Source organism: Pseudophryne corroboree, unplaced genomic scaffold (genome assembly GCF_028390025.1).
Source record: "Pseudophryne corroboree isolate aPseCor3 unplaced genomic scaffold, aPseCor3.hap2 scaffold_667, whole genome shotgun sequence".
NCBI lineage: Eukaryota > Metazoa > Chordata > Amphibia > Anura > Myobatrachidae > Pseudophryne > Pseudophryne corroboree.
This window is the reverse complement of record NW_026970254.1, coordinates 64,096-82,675: the sequence shown is the minus strand read 5'-3', so window position 1 is coordinate 82,675 and position 18,580 is coordinate 64,096. Positions and strand designations below refer to the sequence as shown.

The following is an 18,580-nucleotide window of genomic DNA, read 5'->3' as shown; positions in this document are numbered from 1 at the left end:
CTATAATGATTTCCTCTGACTCTCCGTTCTTGTATTATAATTGAAATACAATGATAATCACTACTCCATATTTATACTCCAGTGCAATTCGTTTTGTTAATTTAAAGATAAATCATACTTTGGAATGTTTGTGCCCTTATTAAATACATTTCTTTTTTATTTTCAGTGTGATAACCTCAAGAAGACACATCTGTTCCTGGTGTGTAAAAAAATGAATTCAACAGAGTCGTACAATAATGTCACTCAAATGTCCACTAGCAACAACAGAACATCTGAAATTATACTCGTGGTTTTCTTTGTCTTGACCATGATATCTATTTGCTTCTTCCTCTATTTCATCTGTATTGTCCTGATTGTCTACTTCACCGCCCCTCATGTCCGGGAGAACTCGCGCTATGTCCTCTTCGCTCACATGCTCATCAATGACACCATGTATCTATCTTTGGGACTCTTTCTTGCGTTGGCTCACCAGCTTTTCTTTATCCCGGTCCCTCTTTGCTACTTTATTCTCTCCATTACAACGGCCACCTTTAGAGTCACACCATACAACTTGGCCGTCATGTCCCTTGAGCGTTACTTAGCTATCTGCTACCCATTACAATACCCAATGCTTTGTACAGTCCAGCGGTCTTACTCTGTTATATCAGTAATGTGGATTGTTGGGTTACTCCCCAATGTAGCCGACGTCATTGTCCTCAGCATCTCGGTTAAGAAGGATTTTTACTCTCAGCGCTTGTTATGCAAACAAGAAAAGTTTTTGGTGCAACCTGTGCAGACCACGATACGATCAGTCACCTTCCTGGGCAGTTTAATTATGGTGGCACTTGTCATTCTGATCACCTACATCAAAGTTATGATGGTAGCTCGGAAAACTGGTTCCGGTCAATCTTCTGCTACCAAGGCTGGAAGAACCGTCATGCTCCACGCATTTCAGCTCCTGCTCTGCGTAGTCTCTCTCACCTCCATAATTACAGAGTCATATGGGGGGATGTACATGGTATTGTTTAATTTCCTGGTGTTCATGTGCCTGCCAAGGCTTCTCAGCCCTCTAATATATGGGATTCGGGATGAAGTATTCCGAAAATGCATAAGAAATATCTATTCCACAATCTATACTAAAATGTGTTCACCAAAATTGAAAGCGTGAAATAAAAATGTACTGTATTTCAAGTCTTGTAACCTTTTTACTTGTTGGTTATAAAACATATGGGGGTGGGGAGCTGGACTGCACACACTAATTATTAACATAACGAGAAGTGCTACCATGCTAAGACTTTTAGTGCCACACAGGAAAAAAAGAAAATGCCCATGCACACTCTAACCCTAAGAACACTGGTAATCAGAAAAATTATAATAAACTCTTCAATTTATCATGGAGTAAAACAAAGGTTCTTAGCAGCAGTATAAGCCCACCTACCACGGCCAGGTGACCTCAACAGGTGGGTCCCCAACATTCCTAAGGTTCAAGTCCAGAGCATGAGAGCCCTGGGCCAGCCAAAAATTATGCTAAGAACCTCAATTTTACTCCATGTTAAACTGCAGAGTTTATGATAATTGTTCTGATTGCAAGTGTTCTTAGGGAAATTGAGGTTCTTAGCATTCCCTTTGGTCCAAATTCAAAGAGTACATAGACAGCCTCAATGTGGCAATGAGAAGAGTAAGAGAGATCTCTAAGCTACATAACACTGGAATTATATACAAATAAGCCACTGCCGAATTTAATATCCTGGTTATTAAAGCATCAGTGAAGTTTAATTTTTTTTAAGTTTATTTTTATGTAATAATATGTTTCATTGATTTTTTTTTTCTTTTGTTTCATAAAACCTCCAATTCAGTGACCTTCAGATGCTTTCTGTCATATTCTAGAAATAAATCTAGAAACGATAGTTAAACCCTGATTGGTTGCTATGGGCAACATCACCACTTTTCATTTTTAGAAGCTTTAGTAAATCTACCCCTCAGTATAGTTTATAAGTATAGATGAGCGGGTTCGGTTCCCTGAGAACCGAATCCCCCTGAACTTCACGCCCCAAGCCCGGCTTGGGTCATTACGCCAGACTCGGAAACCAGAACGAGGCAAAATGTCATCATCCCGCTGTCGGATTCTTGCGGATTTTGGATTCCATAAAAGGATTATATTTATTATCCAAATACATTTTACAGGGTATGCCCTTTGTGGTGTAGGGGTACGCTCTCCTGTGCTGCATATTATTATAACTCCAAATAAGAGGGTTATTATTAGCCAAATACTTTTTAAAGGATTTGCCCTTTGTGTGTGGTTGAGGGGTACGTTCGCCTGTGCTGCATATAATTTCAAAATAAAAGGGTGATTATTATCCAAATAATTTTTACAGGCTTTGCCGTGTGTGGTGTAGGGGTACGCTTGCCCAGGCTTGGACTGGCCCACAGGGGTACAGGGGAAACCACCGGTAGGCCCTACTGCCTGGGGGCCCACCTCCTGCTCTAAGGATCAGGTTCCAGACTGTGCACTTGAATTACACATTATACATATATGTTACCTTATACTGGACAATGGTGTATTTTCTACAGTGCATTGCTGTTATTAATCTGTTATTAATCTGGTACAATATCATGCATGCAGCAGCTGAATTTACTGTATATATTTATGAAGGGGCCCAGACGTTGCACTCTCTAATGGTTAGTTAAACCAATGAGGTGGCAGGCCACACCCCCTCTGCAGACTGGCCACACCCCTAACATAGGCCCTACCACTGCATTCCCCCGATGGGCCTAAATGCCCCAGTCCGACACTGCGCTTGCCTGTGCTGCATATCTCCTATATAATAGCCCAGATCTGTGACTTTGTGATTCATTTGCTAATGCTGGGCGGAGTCACAACAGTGGGCGGAGTTAGTCAAATTAGTCACAGATCTGGCCAAATCTACAGGAGACTAGGAGCAGAAGCAGATAGTATGGGCATGGCACAGGCAGGGGTGCAGACCTCCCAGCTTTCTGCAGGAGCTTTCTTCAGGCAGAAGGAGGGGGACACACTCAGCGAAAAGGGGGCGTGGCTTCACGGGAGGGTCCCCATTTTCGTCAGTGTGGGGGCATGCCCAGCGCTCTGTGAGCTGCTGGCATGCCCCCAGGGGCTGATTATGAGTCCGGGGGGCCCAGGGCACTTGAGACAGGGGAGCCCTATCTCATTGCTGTGCCTGCTGTGTGTTGGGGGCGTGGCCTAATCGCGGGACGCGAGGCCACGCCCCCTTACACAAATTCAATTTTTTTTTTTTTTTTAAATTTTTAATGGAATTTTGGCCCCTCAGCTAGGGGTAAATCCAGAGGAGGTGGTCGCTCCCCCCTACACACCCGCACAGGCAGAAGAAAGCAGGGAGACTGCTGCCTCCCTGCAACACCACAGACCTGCCAACACGCAGCAGCGTCTGCTGACAGTAGCACAATGCTGCCGTTGTTGCTGGCAGGACGGGGGGGGGGCTTCTGAGCTGGGACAGAGCTACTCGAGCCGGGGGGCCCCCTAAAACTGTGGGGCCAACGGTACGTACCCCCTGCCCCCCCCCTTAATCCGGCTCTGCTGCTGGAACCCCCCCTTAATCCATACCCCCTGATGCCCCCTCTCCCTCTGTCTCCACTATTCACCGCTGCTCTGCTAAGCAGAACAGCGAGTACAGGAGCTTTCCAACTGACCCCCCGTTACCGCGGGACACTGCGACCCGCGGGTGGGACAGCGGGACAGACCCAAAAAAATGGGACTGTCCCGCGAAAATCGGGACATTTGGGAGGTATGGGAGTGTGTGAGGGGGTATGCCGTACAGATAGACGGGCACCGACTCACTGTGTGCTTGACCCCCCCCTCTCTGGCGCGGAGGAGCGTCACTTTCTGGCACACTCCGCACTTCTTAGCTGCAGTTTTGAGGGGCACCTGCCGCTGTGCAGGTTCCGTGCTGCCTCTGTTATCTCCAGCCCCGGCAACCCCACCGCTAGCTGCAGCGCTGCCACCCACAGTGAGGTGCGCCCAGCTCCTTCACACACTTTAGCCGGCGGGTAACGCTGCAGAAGTCCGAGCTGCTTGCAGGCTCCGACCCCCTCCTCCCTCCAGCCGCAGCATCTCCTGGGGGCTAACCAGTCACTCCCAGTCTCCCCTTACCACAGTGCCCGGCAGCTGCGCGAGGTCTGCGGTGTGTGACTGAGGAGGGGGGAGGGATGCGGACGGGCAGAGGAAGCAGGACTCCAGCCTAAGAGAGTCAGCCATGCCAAGTCTCCTCCAGCAGCAGATCCCAACAGGTTGGAGTGGAACAGCAGCAGCCAGCAGCAGTGACTCCGGTAAGACACATCTGTCTGTCACCACTGTTTTGTCCCTAATACCAATCTCTCCCATGCCCTGTGTTCTGTCATGTCCCTGTCACCCCTGGCCTTGCCCTGCCACCCTTATCCTGGCCCTTTCACCCTTATCCTGGCCCTGTCACCCTTATCCTGGCCCTGTCACCCTTATCCTGGCCCTTTCACCCTTATCCTGGCCCTTTCACCCTTATACTGGCCCTGTCACCCTTATGCTGGCCCTGTTACTGTTACCCCTATCCTGGCCCTGTTACCCCTGTGCTTGCCCTGTCAACCCTATACTGGCCATGTCACCCCTGTCCTGTTCCTGCCACCCCTACCCTGGCCTGTCACCCCTATCCTGTCCCTGTCATTTCTGTCCTGGCCCCGTCGCCCCTGTCCTGGCCCCGTCACCCCTTTTCTGACCCTGTCACCCCTGTCCTGGCCCCGTCAACCCTGTTCTGACCCTGTCACTCCTGTCCTGGCCCTGTTACTGCATACCCTCCAACTACCTTTTTGGCAGGTACAGTACCCGCAGCGCCTCCAGACCTCTCCCCAATGCACCACACCTCCGCACCTTCCCCTCCACCCCTCCCCCACACGCTGTGCCTCCAGACCCCCTACACCACCCGCGGCTCCCACTCCTCCGCCCCTTCACCACCCACAGCACCTCCAGGCCCCCTCCACCATCCACCCCTTTTATATGTCTCTCCCCACACCTGCCCCCCTCCACCCGCAGCATCTGCAGACACCCTCCTCCATCCGCGGTCCCCCCCTCACCCACCCCTCCCCCACCAATGGCACCACCGCACCTGCCCCTCCACCACCAGCAGCACCTTCGGACCTCCTTCCCTATGTGCCGCACCACCCGTACCTGCCCCTCCCCTACCCATGGCGCCTGCGGACCCCTACCCCACCCCCGGCACTCCCGCCCCTTCCCATCCCACAGCACCTCCGGAACCCTTCACCCATCCACAACATCCCCACACCTGCCCCTCTCCCACCCATGGCACCCCTGCCCCTCCCCCACCTGCAGTGCCTCCGGACCCCTCCCCAATCTGCATCCCCCACTCCTCTGCCCCTCCCCCACCCGCAGCACCTCCCGACTCTTCCCCATCCGGGCCCCACCCCCACTTCTGCCCCCCCTCCACCTGCAGCATCTACAGACACCATCCGCAGTCCCCCCCGCACCCGCTACATTCTGTACATCGTGCCCTGCAGGTGCTGTTCACGCCGTTGCAAGGGGCTGCGCCTCCTTCACCATCGCACGCCCTTTCATTGTGCAATATTTAACCACTAACAAAGGAATGCAGGTAATACTTTATATAATACAAATATTGAACCCCAGAAAGGCATGCAAGGGTTAAGGGGGCGTAGCCCCTTGCGACGGTGTGAAGAGCGCCCGTAGGGCGCGATGAAGCACCTAGTTATTTATTATAATAACTCCAAATAAAAGGGTTGTTATTATTATCCAAATCATTTTTACAGGGTTTGCCCTGTGTGTGTGGTTTAGGGGTACGCTCGCCTGTGCTACATATTATTATAATAACTCCAAATAAAAGGGTTATTATTATCCAAATAATTTTTACAGGGTTTGCCCTGTGTGGTTTAGGGTTACGCCCGCCTGTGCTGCATATAATTATAACTCCAAATAAAAGGGTTGTTGTTATTATCAAAATAATTTTTACAGGGGTTGCCCTGTGTGTGTGGTTTAGGGGTACACTCTCCTGTGCTGCATATTGTGTTATATAACTCCAGAAAAATAATGGAGAACAAAAATTAGGAGGATAAAATAGGGAAAGATCAAGAACCACTTCCTCCTAGTGCTGAAGCTGCTGCCACTAGTCATGACATGCCATCAACGTCGTCTGCCAAGGCCGTTGCCCAATATCATAGTAGAGTGCATGTAAAATCCAAAAATCCAAAGTTCAGTATAATGACCCAATAAATAAATTTAAATCATCTGAGGAGAAACGTAAACTTGCCAATATGCTATTTACGACACGGAGTGGCAAGGAACGGCTAAGGCGCTAGCCTATATTCATGACTAGTGGTTCAGCTTCACATGACAACAGAAGCTTCATCCTTCCACTAGAAAAATGATAAGAGTTAAGCTGGCAAAATCACAGAAAAGAGCTGTGCATTCTAAGATAGTATCACAAATCCCCAAGGAGAGTCCAAGTCTGTCGGCAGTTGCGATGCCTGACCTTCCCAACACTGGACGGGAAGAGATGGCTCCTTCCACCATTTGAACGCCCTCTGCAAGTGCTGGGAGGAGCACCACAGTCCAGTTTCTGATTCAAATTGAAGATGTCACTGTTGAAGTATACCAGGATGAGTATATGGGTGTTGCTGGCACTGAAGAGGAAGTTGATGAGGAGGATTCTGGTGGTGATGTGTTTTTTTTAAATCAGGCACCGGATGAGACAGTTGTTGTCCGTGGGATGAATAAACCCATTGTCATGCCTGGGAATAATACCAAAAAAGCCACCTTTTCGGTGTGGAATTATTTTTCCACAAATCCAGACAACAGGTGTCAAGCCGTGTGTTGCCTTTGTCAATCCATAATAAGTAGGGGTAAGGGTGTTAACCACCTAGGAACACTCTCCCTTATACGTCACCTGCAGCACATTCATCAGATGTCATTGTCAAGTTCAGAAACTTTTGGTAAGAACGTAAGCAGTTCACTGACACCTAAATCCCTTCTTCCTCTTGTACCCAAGCTCCTGCAAGCTACACCACCAACTCCCTCAACGTCAACTTCCTCCTCAGTCAGGAACATCAGTAGTCCTGCAGGCCATGTCACTTTACAGAGACATTAAGAAAAGTGTCCTCAGTGTCTTGAAAAATGCAGTTGTACCCAGTGTCCACTTAACCACGGACATGTGGACAAGTGGAGCAGGGAAAACTAAGGACTACATGATTGTGACAACCAACTGGGTAGATGTATTGCCTCCCAACGCAACAACAGTAGCGGCACCAGTAGCAGCATCTCACAAATGCCAGCTTATTCCTTGGCATGCTACGCTGTGTATCACCGGTTTTCATAAGAGGCACACCACTACAACCTCTTACAGAAACTGAGGGACATCATCACACAATGGCTTACACCGCCTAGACTCTCCTGGGGATTTGTGATAGCGGACAACGCCACCAATATTGTGTGTGCATTACATCTGGGCAAATTCCAGCACATCTAATTTTTTGCACATACATTTAATTTGGTGGTGCAGATTTTTTTTAAAAATGACAGGGGCAAGCAGGAGATGCTGTCGGTGGCCCGAAAAATTGCGGGCCACTTTCGGCATTCAGCCACTGCTTACTGAAGACTGGACCACCAGCAAACACTCCTGAACCTTCCCTGCCATCACCTGAAGCAAGAGTTGGTAACGAGGTGGAATTCAACACTTTATATGCTTCAGAGGATGTAAGAGCAGCAAAAGGCCATTCAAGCCTATACATTCACCTACAATATAGGCAAAGGAAGGGGAATGCACCTGACTGAAGCGCAGTGGAGAATGATTTCCGTGTTGGGCAAGGTTCTCCAATACTTCGAACATGCCACACGTGAAGTCAGTTCAGACACTGCTAGATTGAGTCAGGTCATTCCCCTCATCAGGCTTTTGCAGAAGCAGTTTGAGAAATTGAAGAAGGAGCAAATACGGAGCGATTCCGCTAAGTATGTGGGACTTGTGGATGGAGCCCTTCATTTGCTTTGCAAGGATTCAAGGGTGGTCAATCTGTTGAAATCAGAGCACTACATTTTGTCCACCATACTCGATCCTAGGTTTAAAGCCTACGTTGTATCTCTCTTTCCGGCAGACACAAGTCTGCAGAGGTTCAAAGACCTGCTGGTGAGACAATTGTCAACTCAAGTGGAACGTGACCTGTCAACAGCTCATCCTTCATTTTCTCCTGCAACTAAGGCTGCGAGGAAAAGGATAACATTTCTGAGCCCACCTGCTGGCGGTGATGCAGGGCAGTCAGGAGCAAGTGCTGACATCTGTGAAGGACCTGCCAACAATCACTGACATGTCTACTGTGACTGCATATGATGCTGTCACCATTGAAAGAATCCAAGTAGGCATGTCAGACAGTCCGTATGTATACTGGCAGGAAAAAGAGGCAATTTGGATGCCCTTGCACAAACTGGCTTTATTTTACCTAAGTTGCCCCCCCCCCCCCCCCCCTCCAGTGTGTACTCCGAAAGAGTGTTTAGTGCAGCCGGTAACCTTGTCAGCGATCGGTGTAGGAGGTTAATTCTACAAAATGTGGAGAAGATGATGTTCATCAAAATGAATTATTAATTCCTCCAGGAAGACCTTTACCAGCAATTGCCTCCAGAAAGTACACAGGGACCTGTGATGGTGGATTCCAGTGGGGATGAATTAATACTCTGTGAGGAGGAGGATGTACAAACTGAAAGGGGTGAGGAATCAGAGGATGAGGATAACATCTTTCCCGTGTAGAACCAGTTTGTGCAATGAGAGATGAATTGCTTCTTTTTCACAGTCGTGTGGCAGACCCTGTCGCTGAGATGTTTGTTAAAGTGTGCATGTCCTGTTTATACAACATAAGGGTGGGTGGCAGGGCCCAAGGACAATTCCATCTTGCACCTCTTTTTTTTCTTTGTATTATGTGCTGTTTGGGGCCTAGTTATTATAAGTGCCATCCTGTCTGACACTGCAATGCCACTCCTAGATGGGCCAGTTGTTTGTGTCGCCCACTTCGGTCGCTTAGCTTAGTCATCCAGCTACCTCGTTGCACCTCTTTTTCTTCTTTGCATTATGTACTCTTTTTGGCCTAGTTTTTAAAAGTGCCATCCTGTCTACCACTGCAGTGCCACTCCTAGATGGGCCAGGTGTTTGTGCTGCCCACTTGGGTCGCTTAGCTTAGTCATCCAGCTACCTCATTGCACCTCTTTTTCTTCTTTGCATGATGTGCTCTTTGGGGCCTAGTTTTTAAAAGTGCCATCTTGTCTGACACTGCAGTGCCACTCCTAGATGGGCCAGGTGTTTGTGCCGTACACTTGGTTCGCTTAGCTTAGTCATACAGCGACCTCGGTGCAACCTTTTGGCCTAAAAACTATTTTGTGAGGTGTTTAGAATAGACTGAAAATGAGTGGAAATGTATGTTATTGAGGTTAATAATACCGTAGGGTCAAAATTACCCCCAAATTATGTGATTTTTGCTGTTTTTATGTTTTTTTTCCAAAAATCATCCAGATCCAAAACCAAAACCCAAAAGGGTGGTTTTGGCAAAAACAATCCAGATCCAAAACACGAGCGAGGATCCTGATCCAAAACCAAAACACAAAACACAAAAAGTGCCCGCCGTACATCTCTATTTATAAGGTGCTGGGCCAGTACGCTATCACCACTATATTACTGAAAGTAGGACATCCTTATTCTATACATTAACACAGTGCCCCAAATCAATGGACAGAGTCTAATTTGTTATGGTGGGATCTCATTAATGGTCTGTATTGTAAGGTATGAAGTACAATAATTCCCAGAAGTCTCCAAATACATAAGAAAGCCTCCTTTGATACAGCCTCAGAATCATTTAAAGAGTAATGAGAGAAAATTATTAAAAACTGTTCCTTTTCTTTAAAAAGTCTTATTATAAAGAAAAGGTAAAGAAAACGTATGAAGCTAGATTAAGAGATCACAGTCTACAGAGGTTTGACTGTTCCTTTTGTGGATCTGAGTGATTCTAAAATACTGGAAAGTAGAACAGAGCAAAATATTAAGAAAAATGAGAAGGCCTTTGTAGATAGGAATGTAAGAAAATGTATTAGGGATAAGAAAAAAACAAGGAGACAGGAAGAATTAGATGAAGAAGAAGATGCTGAAGGTCATGTAATAGAAGGAAATTATTATATATTTAATTTAAATACCCCAAAAGGATATTATGGTGAGAGGTCCAACAGGACAAGGAGGAAAGAGACTCCAGATCATGAATGGAACCTTGTGGAAAATCGAAGAGGTCGAGAAAGATATCTCCGTTAAGATCGTTATGAGAGGAGGGATATACATAATGAAAGAACCACTAAGTGGGATCGCCAAATGGATAATGAAACTTTTAGGAGGAATTTCACTGATGGGGTGGCAAATTCCTCATCAGGGAGAGGGAGACCTGGAATAATGAAATGCTAGACAGAAATAGGACTGATAGGTATGGATCATTATTATCCTTCCGATGGTTATAGGATAGATTTGCACCATTGAAAAGAGAACTGGATTGATCTCCTATTTTAGTGATAGGGAACAGGACACACCCCTGCAGATAAGATTAAAAAATTACAGGATGCATTGAGGAAAGGTGGTGGGTGGTCCCACTAAAAGTTAAAACAAAAAGAAAGAAACTGTCAAAATATAGGACCTGCAAAACAATTATGGAGATGGACTCTATAAGGTTAAATGGAACCTCAGGCTGACAAAGTAATTTTTTTTTAATTTCAGTTCACATACATTAACTAATGATGAGACTTAAGTTTTAGAGAAGCACCTCAATTATGCTCCCACGGCAATGGTTAATACATTTTCTAAATTTCTAGATATCAATAAGTATATTCATAAGATTTGTATAGAGAAAAAAAAATCAAACAAAAGTTAATGAATCAAGTAGTGAGGTCATGGGCCACCAGAAGATTTCTCCATTCAAACCTAAATTAATCTGTTTCCCAATGCATATGAAGGGGAATTTTGTGGACACCTTCTATATTTTGGTACACAATAATATTAGCAAAATATAGAATTTAGAAACCAAATTCAATTTAATTGATAAGTAACAAGCGGAACTGAAATAAATAAAAGCAAGTGCAGAGATAGTGGTCAAACCCACCAATAATGGCACACGGTGGGGGGAGGGATTGACGGATTGACTGAATGTCTTTTATCCTTGCCAAAAATTATTTCATGTTTAACAGAGATTTCTATATACAGAAGATAGGGACAGCAATGGGCACGAGGTTTGCTTCAAGCTACGCCAACATCTTTATGAGGCAGTGGGTGTTGAATTCCATATGGAACCATAACCGATTTGGAGCAAACCTGGTGTCCTGGACACGTTAAATACATATGTAGCCAGGCTCATCATTGCAATGACTGGCTGCGTCAGGTGGCGCTTATTCGTGGCTGTGACTGTATAATGCAATACTCATGGTGGGTGCAAATATATGCATGCTGGCATGCACATGCATTGTGGCAAACTAGTCGCAACTACAACTAGGTGCAGCCACAATGAGTGTGGCTAAATCAGAAGAGGATGTGCTGTTCCTGTGGACAGGAGGATGAGACTTCCTAAATGACTTCTGTGGCTATCTAAACAGTTATACTCTGAATATTGAATTTACATTTTCTATTAGTGAGTGTAGTGTAATCTTTATGTTTATATTAGTGAGTGTAGTGTTTACTTTCTTGATATCACTATATATAAAGAGGATGGAGCATTAACAGCAAGAACATTTACAAAACCAACTCACTCACATATGTATATTCATTCAAGTAGCTGCCATCACAGTAATTGGCTTAATGCTATACCAGGGGGTTTATTTACTAATATTCGTGTTTGTGCTGATTTTTAGGGAGTTTGATTGCTGATCGCGAATTTTATCGATCGTATTTTACTGCAACATTTTTAATCCATCTACGGTAATTTACTAAAATAATGAGTTTTCGATTTTCGTATTTTCCGATGTCGATGTGATTCGTATTGTCGGGCAGTGTTTTACAGGAGTGATGAGTAAAACACTGCAAGACATAACACAATGAAGTCCGGCTGGATCAGTGAGATCCGTGCAGGGCTTCATTGTGTACATTATGATAAGGGTGTAAATAGTTAAAAATTCTAGGAAAAAATTGTGTGGGGTCCCCCCTCCTAAGCATATCCAGCCTCAGACTCTTTGAGCCGGTACTGGTTGTAAAAATACAGGGGAAAAATTGCGTAGGGTCCCCCCATATATACTGTATACAACCAGCATCGGGCTCTGTGTCCGGTCCTGGTTCCAAAAATACGGGGGACAAAAGATGTAAAGGTCCCCCGTATTTTTAAAACCAGCACCGGGCTCTACTAGCCTGAGAGATAATGCCACAGCCGGGGGACACTTTTATATTGGTCCCTGCGGCTGTGGCATTACCCCCCCCAACTAGTCACCCCTCGCCGGGGTACCCTGGAGGAGTGGGGACCCCTTAAATCAAGGGTTCCTCCCCTCCAGCCACCCAAGTGCCAGGGATGAAGCACAAGGCTGTCCCCCCCATCCCTTGGCAGTGGATGGGGGGCTAATAGCCTTTGTGTAAAAATAAGACTATTGTTTTTTGTTGAATAACTACAAGTCCCATCAAGCCTCCCCGCAAGCTGGTACTTGGAGAACCACAAGTACCAGCATGCAGGGAAATAATGGGCCCGCTAGTATCTGTAGTTCTACAACAAAAAAATACCCAAAAAAACCCCACAACACACACACCGTGACAGTAAAGCTTTATTTTACAAACATGCACACTTACACACTCACATACTTACCTATTGTCCCACGGAGCCCCTCGGTCTCCTTGTCCAGTAGAATCCACGGGATACCTGTCAAATAAAAATTATACTTACAACCAATCCTGTGTAGATCTGTCCTCTTCTTCTCCAACGTAATCCACAGACTTGAATAAAAAAACAAACCGAAAACCCGATCCACGCACTTAAAGGGGTTACATGTTTACACATAGAACCCCTTTCCCTGAATGCCAGGACCCCCCGTGACTTCTGTCACTGAAGGTTCTGTCAGCCAATCAGGGAGCACCACATAATGGTGCTCTCCTGATTGGCAGGCTAGGAGCGCACAGCCAATCAGCACGAGCGCACTGGCTAGAATGGAGGAGAGCGCTCCGCCATTCTAGTCAATGATGGGAACTTTGCGGGCTGCAGTTAACCGTAAAGTTAATTGGGGTCACTGGGGTCCCCCCCCTCAGTCTGGGTATATCACGTTCCCCTCTCAAATCTCCCCCCTAATTGTAGCAGGTGAGATGGTACTGCTGTGTACTGATGAGTGGAGCCCTCTCATCTGGATGTAGTGATAAATTGCCTTCTCCACTCTCCTGGCCGCACACTTGCTGCCCGCATTGGCAGCTGGCAGATTACGGGAGCTGTATTGTGCCAAGAAGTAGCCACAGGACGGGGGTCATTCCGAGTTGTTCGCTCGTTGCCGATTTTTGCAACAGAGCGATTAAGGCAAAAATGCGCATGCGCATGGTTCGCAGTGCGCAAGCGGTTAGTATTTTAACACAAAACTTAGTAGATTTACTCACGCCCGAACGAAGATTTTTCATCGTTGAAGTGATCGTAGTGTGATTGACAGGAAGTGGGTGTTTCTGCGCGGAAACTGGCCATTTTCTGGGAGTGTGCAGAAAAACGCAGGCGTTTCAGGGAAAAACACGGGATTGTCTTGAGAAACGGGGGAGTGGCTGGCCGAACGCTGGGCGTGTGTATGACGTCAAACCAGGAACGAAACTGACTGAACTGATCGCTATTTGTGAGTAGGTCTGGAGCTACTCAGAAACTGCAAGGAATTATTTAGTAGCAATTCTGCTAATCTTTTGTTCGCTATTCTGCTGAGCTAAGATACACTCCCAGAGGGCGGCGGCTTAAGGTGGGTACACACTATTAGATATATCTGCAGATCAATTGATCTGCAGATATATCTATGTACGGATCGGGCAGTGTGCTGTGCATACACACAGCCCGATCCGTCGGGGGACTGACGTCATGAACTGGGCGGGCGGGCGCTCTCGCCCGCCCAGTTCACCTGTCAATCACCGCCGGCCGCCGCAGCATGTGTACGGGCGGTCGGACGACCGCCCCGTACACACACAGCGACGCGCCAATATATCGTTAGATATATTGGCTGTCGGTTGTGCTGCGCGGCCGACGCGATACGTCTGTGAACGACGGAGTTCACAGACGTATCGCCCGTACACACTGGCCGACGGTCCCGCGATGTATCGGCCGTTCAAGAGAACGGCCGATACATCGACCAGTGTGTACGGGCCTTTAGCGTGTGCAATGCTGCTAAAATCTGCTAGCGAGCGAACAACTCGGAATCACCCCCGACAAACAAAGTCCGTTTCGCTGCTCGCTGCACTCTACACGTATAATAACCACCCAGTTACAGTGTTACTGCTATCCAGCTCACAGGTGCCATTTTGCCTGAGACAAAGGCCTAACACTTTAGTGAAACTGGTCTTCAGGAAAATGGCTTCTATCACATTCCAAATAATCATTTTTGGGGCATTTATTTTGTTTTAAACAGCCCCACTTCTGCACCTGTGTGTAGAGCTCAGGGAAAGTGGAAGTAGACACAAAGGAAAAAGAGGAAAAAGGATCTGTTTGATGGCGCACAGTAGAAATTAAAATATAACTTTTATTATTAATATTAAAAGTGATCCATCGGCAGGGCCATCTTTTCATATGGGCTCAATGGGCTCTTGCCCAAGGGACCCAGGAGTATAAGGGCCATAGGATGATAGCTGAGGGTCCCCTCTTTTCAGGGGTACCAGATTTTTGAAAATCAGCCCTGGGGAACCGGAGATATCCAACTTGAAAGCAGTGGTCCCCATCCAAGCCTTTTAATTGCTCTTCCCAACCAAATATCTTGGGTTCTGTCTGACTTAGAGTTTTTCTGAGGGTATAAGCCAGAAGCTGAGACTCTCCACTTTTGGTGGACACTGGCAGCTTGTCTCTACTATGCCCATAATCAGGGAGATCAGTCTTCAAGCAGCTCTGCTCCAGCTCCACATTCCTAAGATGCAGTTTTTTTTTTAAATTCAATAATTTTTTATTTGATTTTTGATTTTGCATTAACATCTTACATACAAAACAAATCTAAAACTACAAACATACCCAGATTACACAGAAACAGCTGTACATTCACAGGGCACATGGAACAACCAGTGGATAACATATTGCATAAAACACACAGTCGCAGCTCGTCGGTGTTTGGGTGTGGCATACCCAAACACATCACTATCCATAGTAGCAAAAGCATAGCACGGTAAGCGCAGTATATTGAAACATAGCGTAGCAACGCCGGCCGCGAGGGCACCCACCCCCAAATCATCCCAGGCTAAAAGAAAAAAGGAAAGGGGGTACAAGTCTAAACATTATCTATCTCGAAAATATCTAGATTCCAACCACCTGCCCCATATTGTGAATAATTTCTTCTCCACCTTCCTAGCCAGGAACACAAATTTGTCGTGTGCAATAGTTTCATTGACCAGGGATATCCAGGCCTTAGGTGCCGGGGCCTCAGCAGCCAGCCACAGCCTGGCTATGCAGACCCTAGCCAGGGCGCATAGATTGATGACATATCGCCTGCTGGACGGATCAAGAGCCTCCTCGTCCACAACCAGCAATGTACACAGCACAGGCGTACATATAGAAGAGGGAATACCGGTATCAATTATGGTGCGTATAACAACCTTCCAGAACAGAGACACGCTAGGGCACACCCAGAGCAGATGCCAAAAGTCAGCACCCATGGCTCCACACTTAGGGCACCGTGAGCTATGAGATCCCCCAATGTGTGTTAGCCTTGCCGGGGTCATATACACCCTATGCAGAATATATAGTTGTATTTGCTGGTATCTGACAGAGGAAGTGGAGATCCGATGGGATCCCAAGGCAGTGTTCCACGCGTCATCGGATAGCACACCTATATCCGACTCATATCTACCCCGGAGACAAGTCAGAGGGTCGCCATGGTGCATCTGAAGAATACGACCATATATCTTCGAGACCAAGTGTCCCGAGTCCAGTGTTCGCAGCATTAATTTGACCGGGGAATCAACAAGGACCGGAGGGCCATTCGGAAACTGGGCGGCCAGAGCGTGTCTCAGCTGAAGGAAACAAAAGAAAAACCCAGAGGGGACATTGTGTGCCTGTTGGAGTTGTTGGAATGAGTTAAGGGTCCCATCGCTATATAAATGGCCTAAAGAATACACTCCCCAGTGTCCCCAGACCTCCCGGACCTGAAGCCGGCACAGCTCCGGCAGCCCATGAGCATTATCCAGTGGGGCGTCAGGATCAACACCATGGCATCGCATCACAGAGTGCACCAATTTCCATATTAGGATGGATTGTTTAATCAGTGGCAATGAGGACATTTTGACGCTACCGCAATGGAGTAGCTGTAACGGGGAGCCACCGGGATAGTCATGGCGCATCATCAGTGAGTGCAAGGCCAGGGCATCGAGGTCGCCAACCCACTCCCAGACATGTGCCAGCTGTGCTGCATAGTAATAAAAACGGAAGTTCGGGAGGGCCAGACCCCCAGTTTCCGTGACCTGGTCAGGGTATCCAGTCTCAGATGTGCCCGCCTGCTAGCCCACACCAGGGAGGAAAGCAACCCATTTATTTGTTAAAAATCTTCTGCGGAATATAAACGGGAGAGTGCTGCAGGACATACAGGAGTTTGGGCTGAAAAACCATTTTAACCATGTTAACCCTTCCCGTAACCGTTAAAGGTAACTTCCCCCAGGCCTTCACCCGGGTACGGAGATACGTAATTTGAGGAGTGATATTCAGGGGGGAGAATTTCTGAGGATCATTAGACACCCAGATGCCCAGATATTTGAAGGAGTCCACCCACCGCAGCGGGAGAGTTACTAACGGGGCGGAGGGAACTTCACCCTGAAGTGGGGTGATAGAGGATTTTTCCCAATTAATCAGGAGCCCAGAGTATCGCCCGAATCCAGTAATAAATTCTAAAATCTTAGGCATAGACTCAGCATAGCGATCCACAAACATCAAAATATCATCGGCGTATAAGGCCACCTTATCCTCACGGGCACCCACTTTAAAGCCATAGATCCCCACATCCGCCCTCAGGAGGCACGCAAGGGGCTCAATAGCCATGGCAAACAGAGTAGGAGATAGTGGGCAACCCTGTCGTGTACCCCTAGATAGGGGAAAGGAGTGGGATACAAAGCCATTTACCGCAACCCTCGCCGAAGGAGAGGAATACAGTAATTGAACATATTTAATAAAGTTTGGGCCTATGCCAAATCTGCGCATAACTTCCCACAAATAATCCCACATCACAGAATCAAAAGCCTTAGCGGCATCCAAAGAAACGACTATGGAGGAGGAGGGGTCCCTATGGGGAATCTGTAGGAGGGTATACAGACGTCTAAGATTAATGGAAGTCGATTTAGTGGGCATAAATCCCGTCTGATCCGGATGTATTATATGAGAAATAACTGCATTAAATCTGCCCGCCAGCACCTTGGCCAAAATTTTAATATCAGTGGGTAAGAGGGATATAGGGCGATAGGACTCGACTTTCCTAAGATCTTTGTCAGGTTTGGGGAGAACCACAATCACTGCCTCCGCCATGGATGGAGGGAGAGATTCCTGTGTGAAGATTTGGCTATACAACTCAAGTAGACGAGGGACAAAGAAATCCAAGTGATGCTTATAGACCTCGGAAGGTATGCCATCCAAACCTGAGGCCTTCCCACCAGGGGAGGCCCTCACGGCGGCCACAATTTCATCAGAGGAGATAGGCGCCTCTAACATAGCACAAGCCTCGCTGGACAAAGTGGGGAAGCAAACCCCGTCTAGATAATCATTCAGTTGTGACAAAGTACAATCCAGTTTGGATTCATATAAACGGCTATAGTAAGATACAAATTCAGCCGCCATTTGCGGAGTCTGTGTCAGGGGAACACCAACAGAGTTCACAATCTCTAGCACAACACCAGTAGGTCTATCACCCCGGGCCAGGGAGGCCATGTATGACCCGTGCCTATCACCAGTAGCGTAAAATGTATGGGAGGAGAAAATGAGTCTATGCTGAGTCTTTTCCATCAGATAATCTTTCCATTCCCTCTGAGCCGACAACCAGGCTAGCCTAGAACTGTTCAAAGAATCTTGTAAATATTGTAATTCTGCAGCGACACTCCGGTCCTCCAGCTCAACCTCCCGCCGCCTATAAAATGACTTCAGACTAGACACCCTTTTAATCAAACTCCCCCTCAGAAAGGCCTTAAACGTGTCCCATAGAATAAAGATAGATTTTTCAGCACTATTTAGTTCAAAGAATTCCCGCCATGCAGCCACCAAGTCCGAGCCGTCCCCCATATGTACAAGCCAGTGTCACAATCCTGACTGTAGGTTTATATTTGGTGACTTACCCCTGCCATCTGTCCTGGATCCTGTGTCTTTTCACTCACGGAGTTAAACAGCTTGTCAGCACTATGAGTTTTCCTGAGTTCTCTGCCTGAGAGGTAATCAGCTCCAC

At 47.0% G+C, this 18,580-nt stretch overlaps 1 protein-coding gene across 1 annotated transcript; it reads left to right on the top strand.

Annotated features, from left to right (window-relative positions):
• Positions 1-211: 211 nt before the first annotated feature.
• On the top strand, positions 212-1,147 carry LOC135037119 (odorant receptor 131-2-like). Its single transcript, XM_063954516.1, has one exon. The coding sequence runs from the start codon at positions 212-214 to the stop codon at positions 1,145-1,147; it is 936 nt and encodes a 311-aa protein (XP_063810586.1).
• The last annotated feature ends 17,433 nt before the right edge of the window (positions 1,148-18,580 follow it).

What these genes read in the sequence shown, in the direction of transcription:
- LOC135037119 (XM_063954516.1), top strand. Translation starts at nt 212, where the DNA reads ATGAATTCAACAGAGTCGTACAATAATGTCACTCAAATGTCCACTAGC.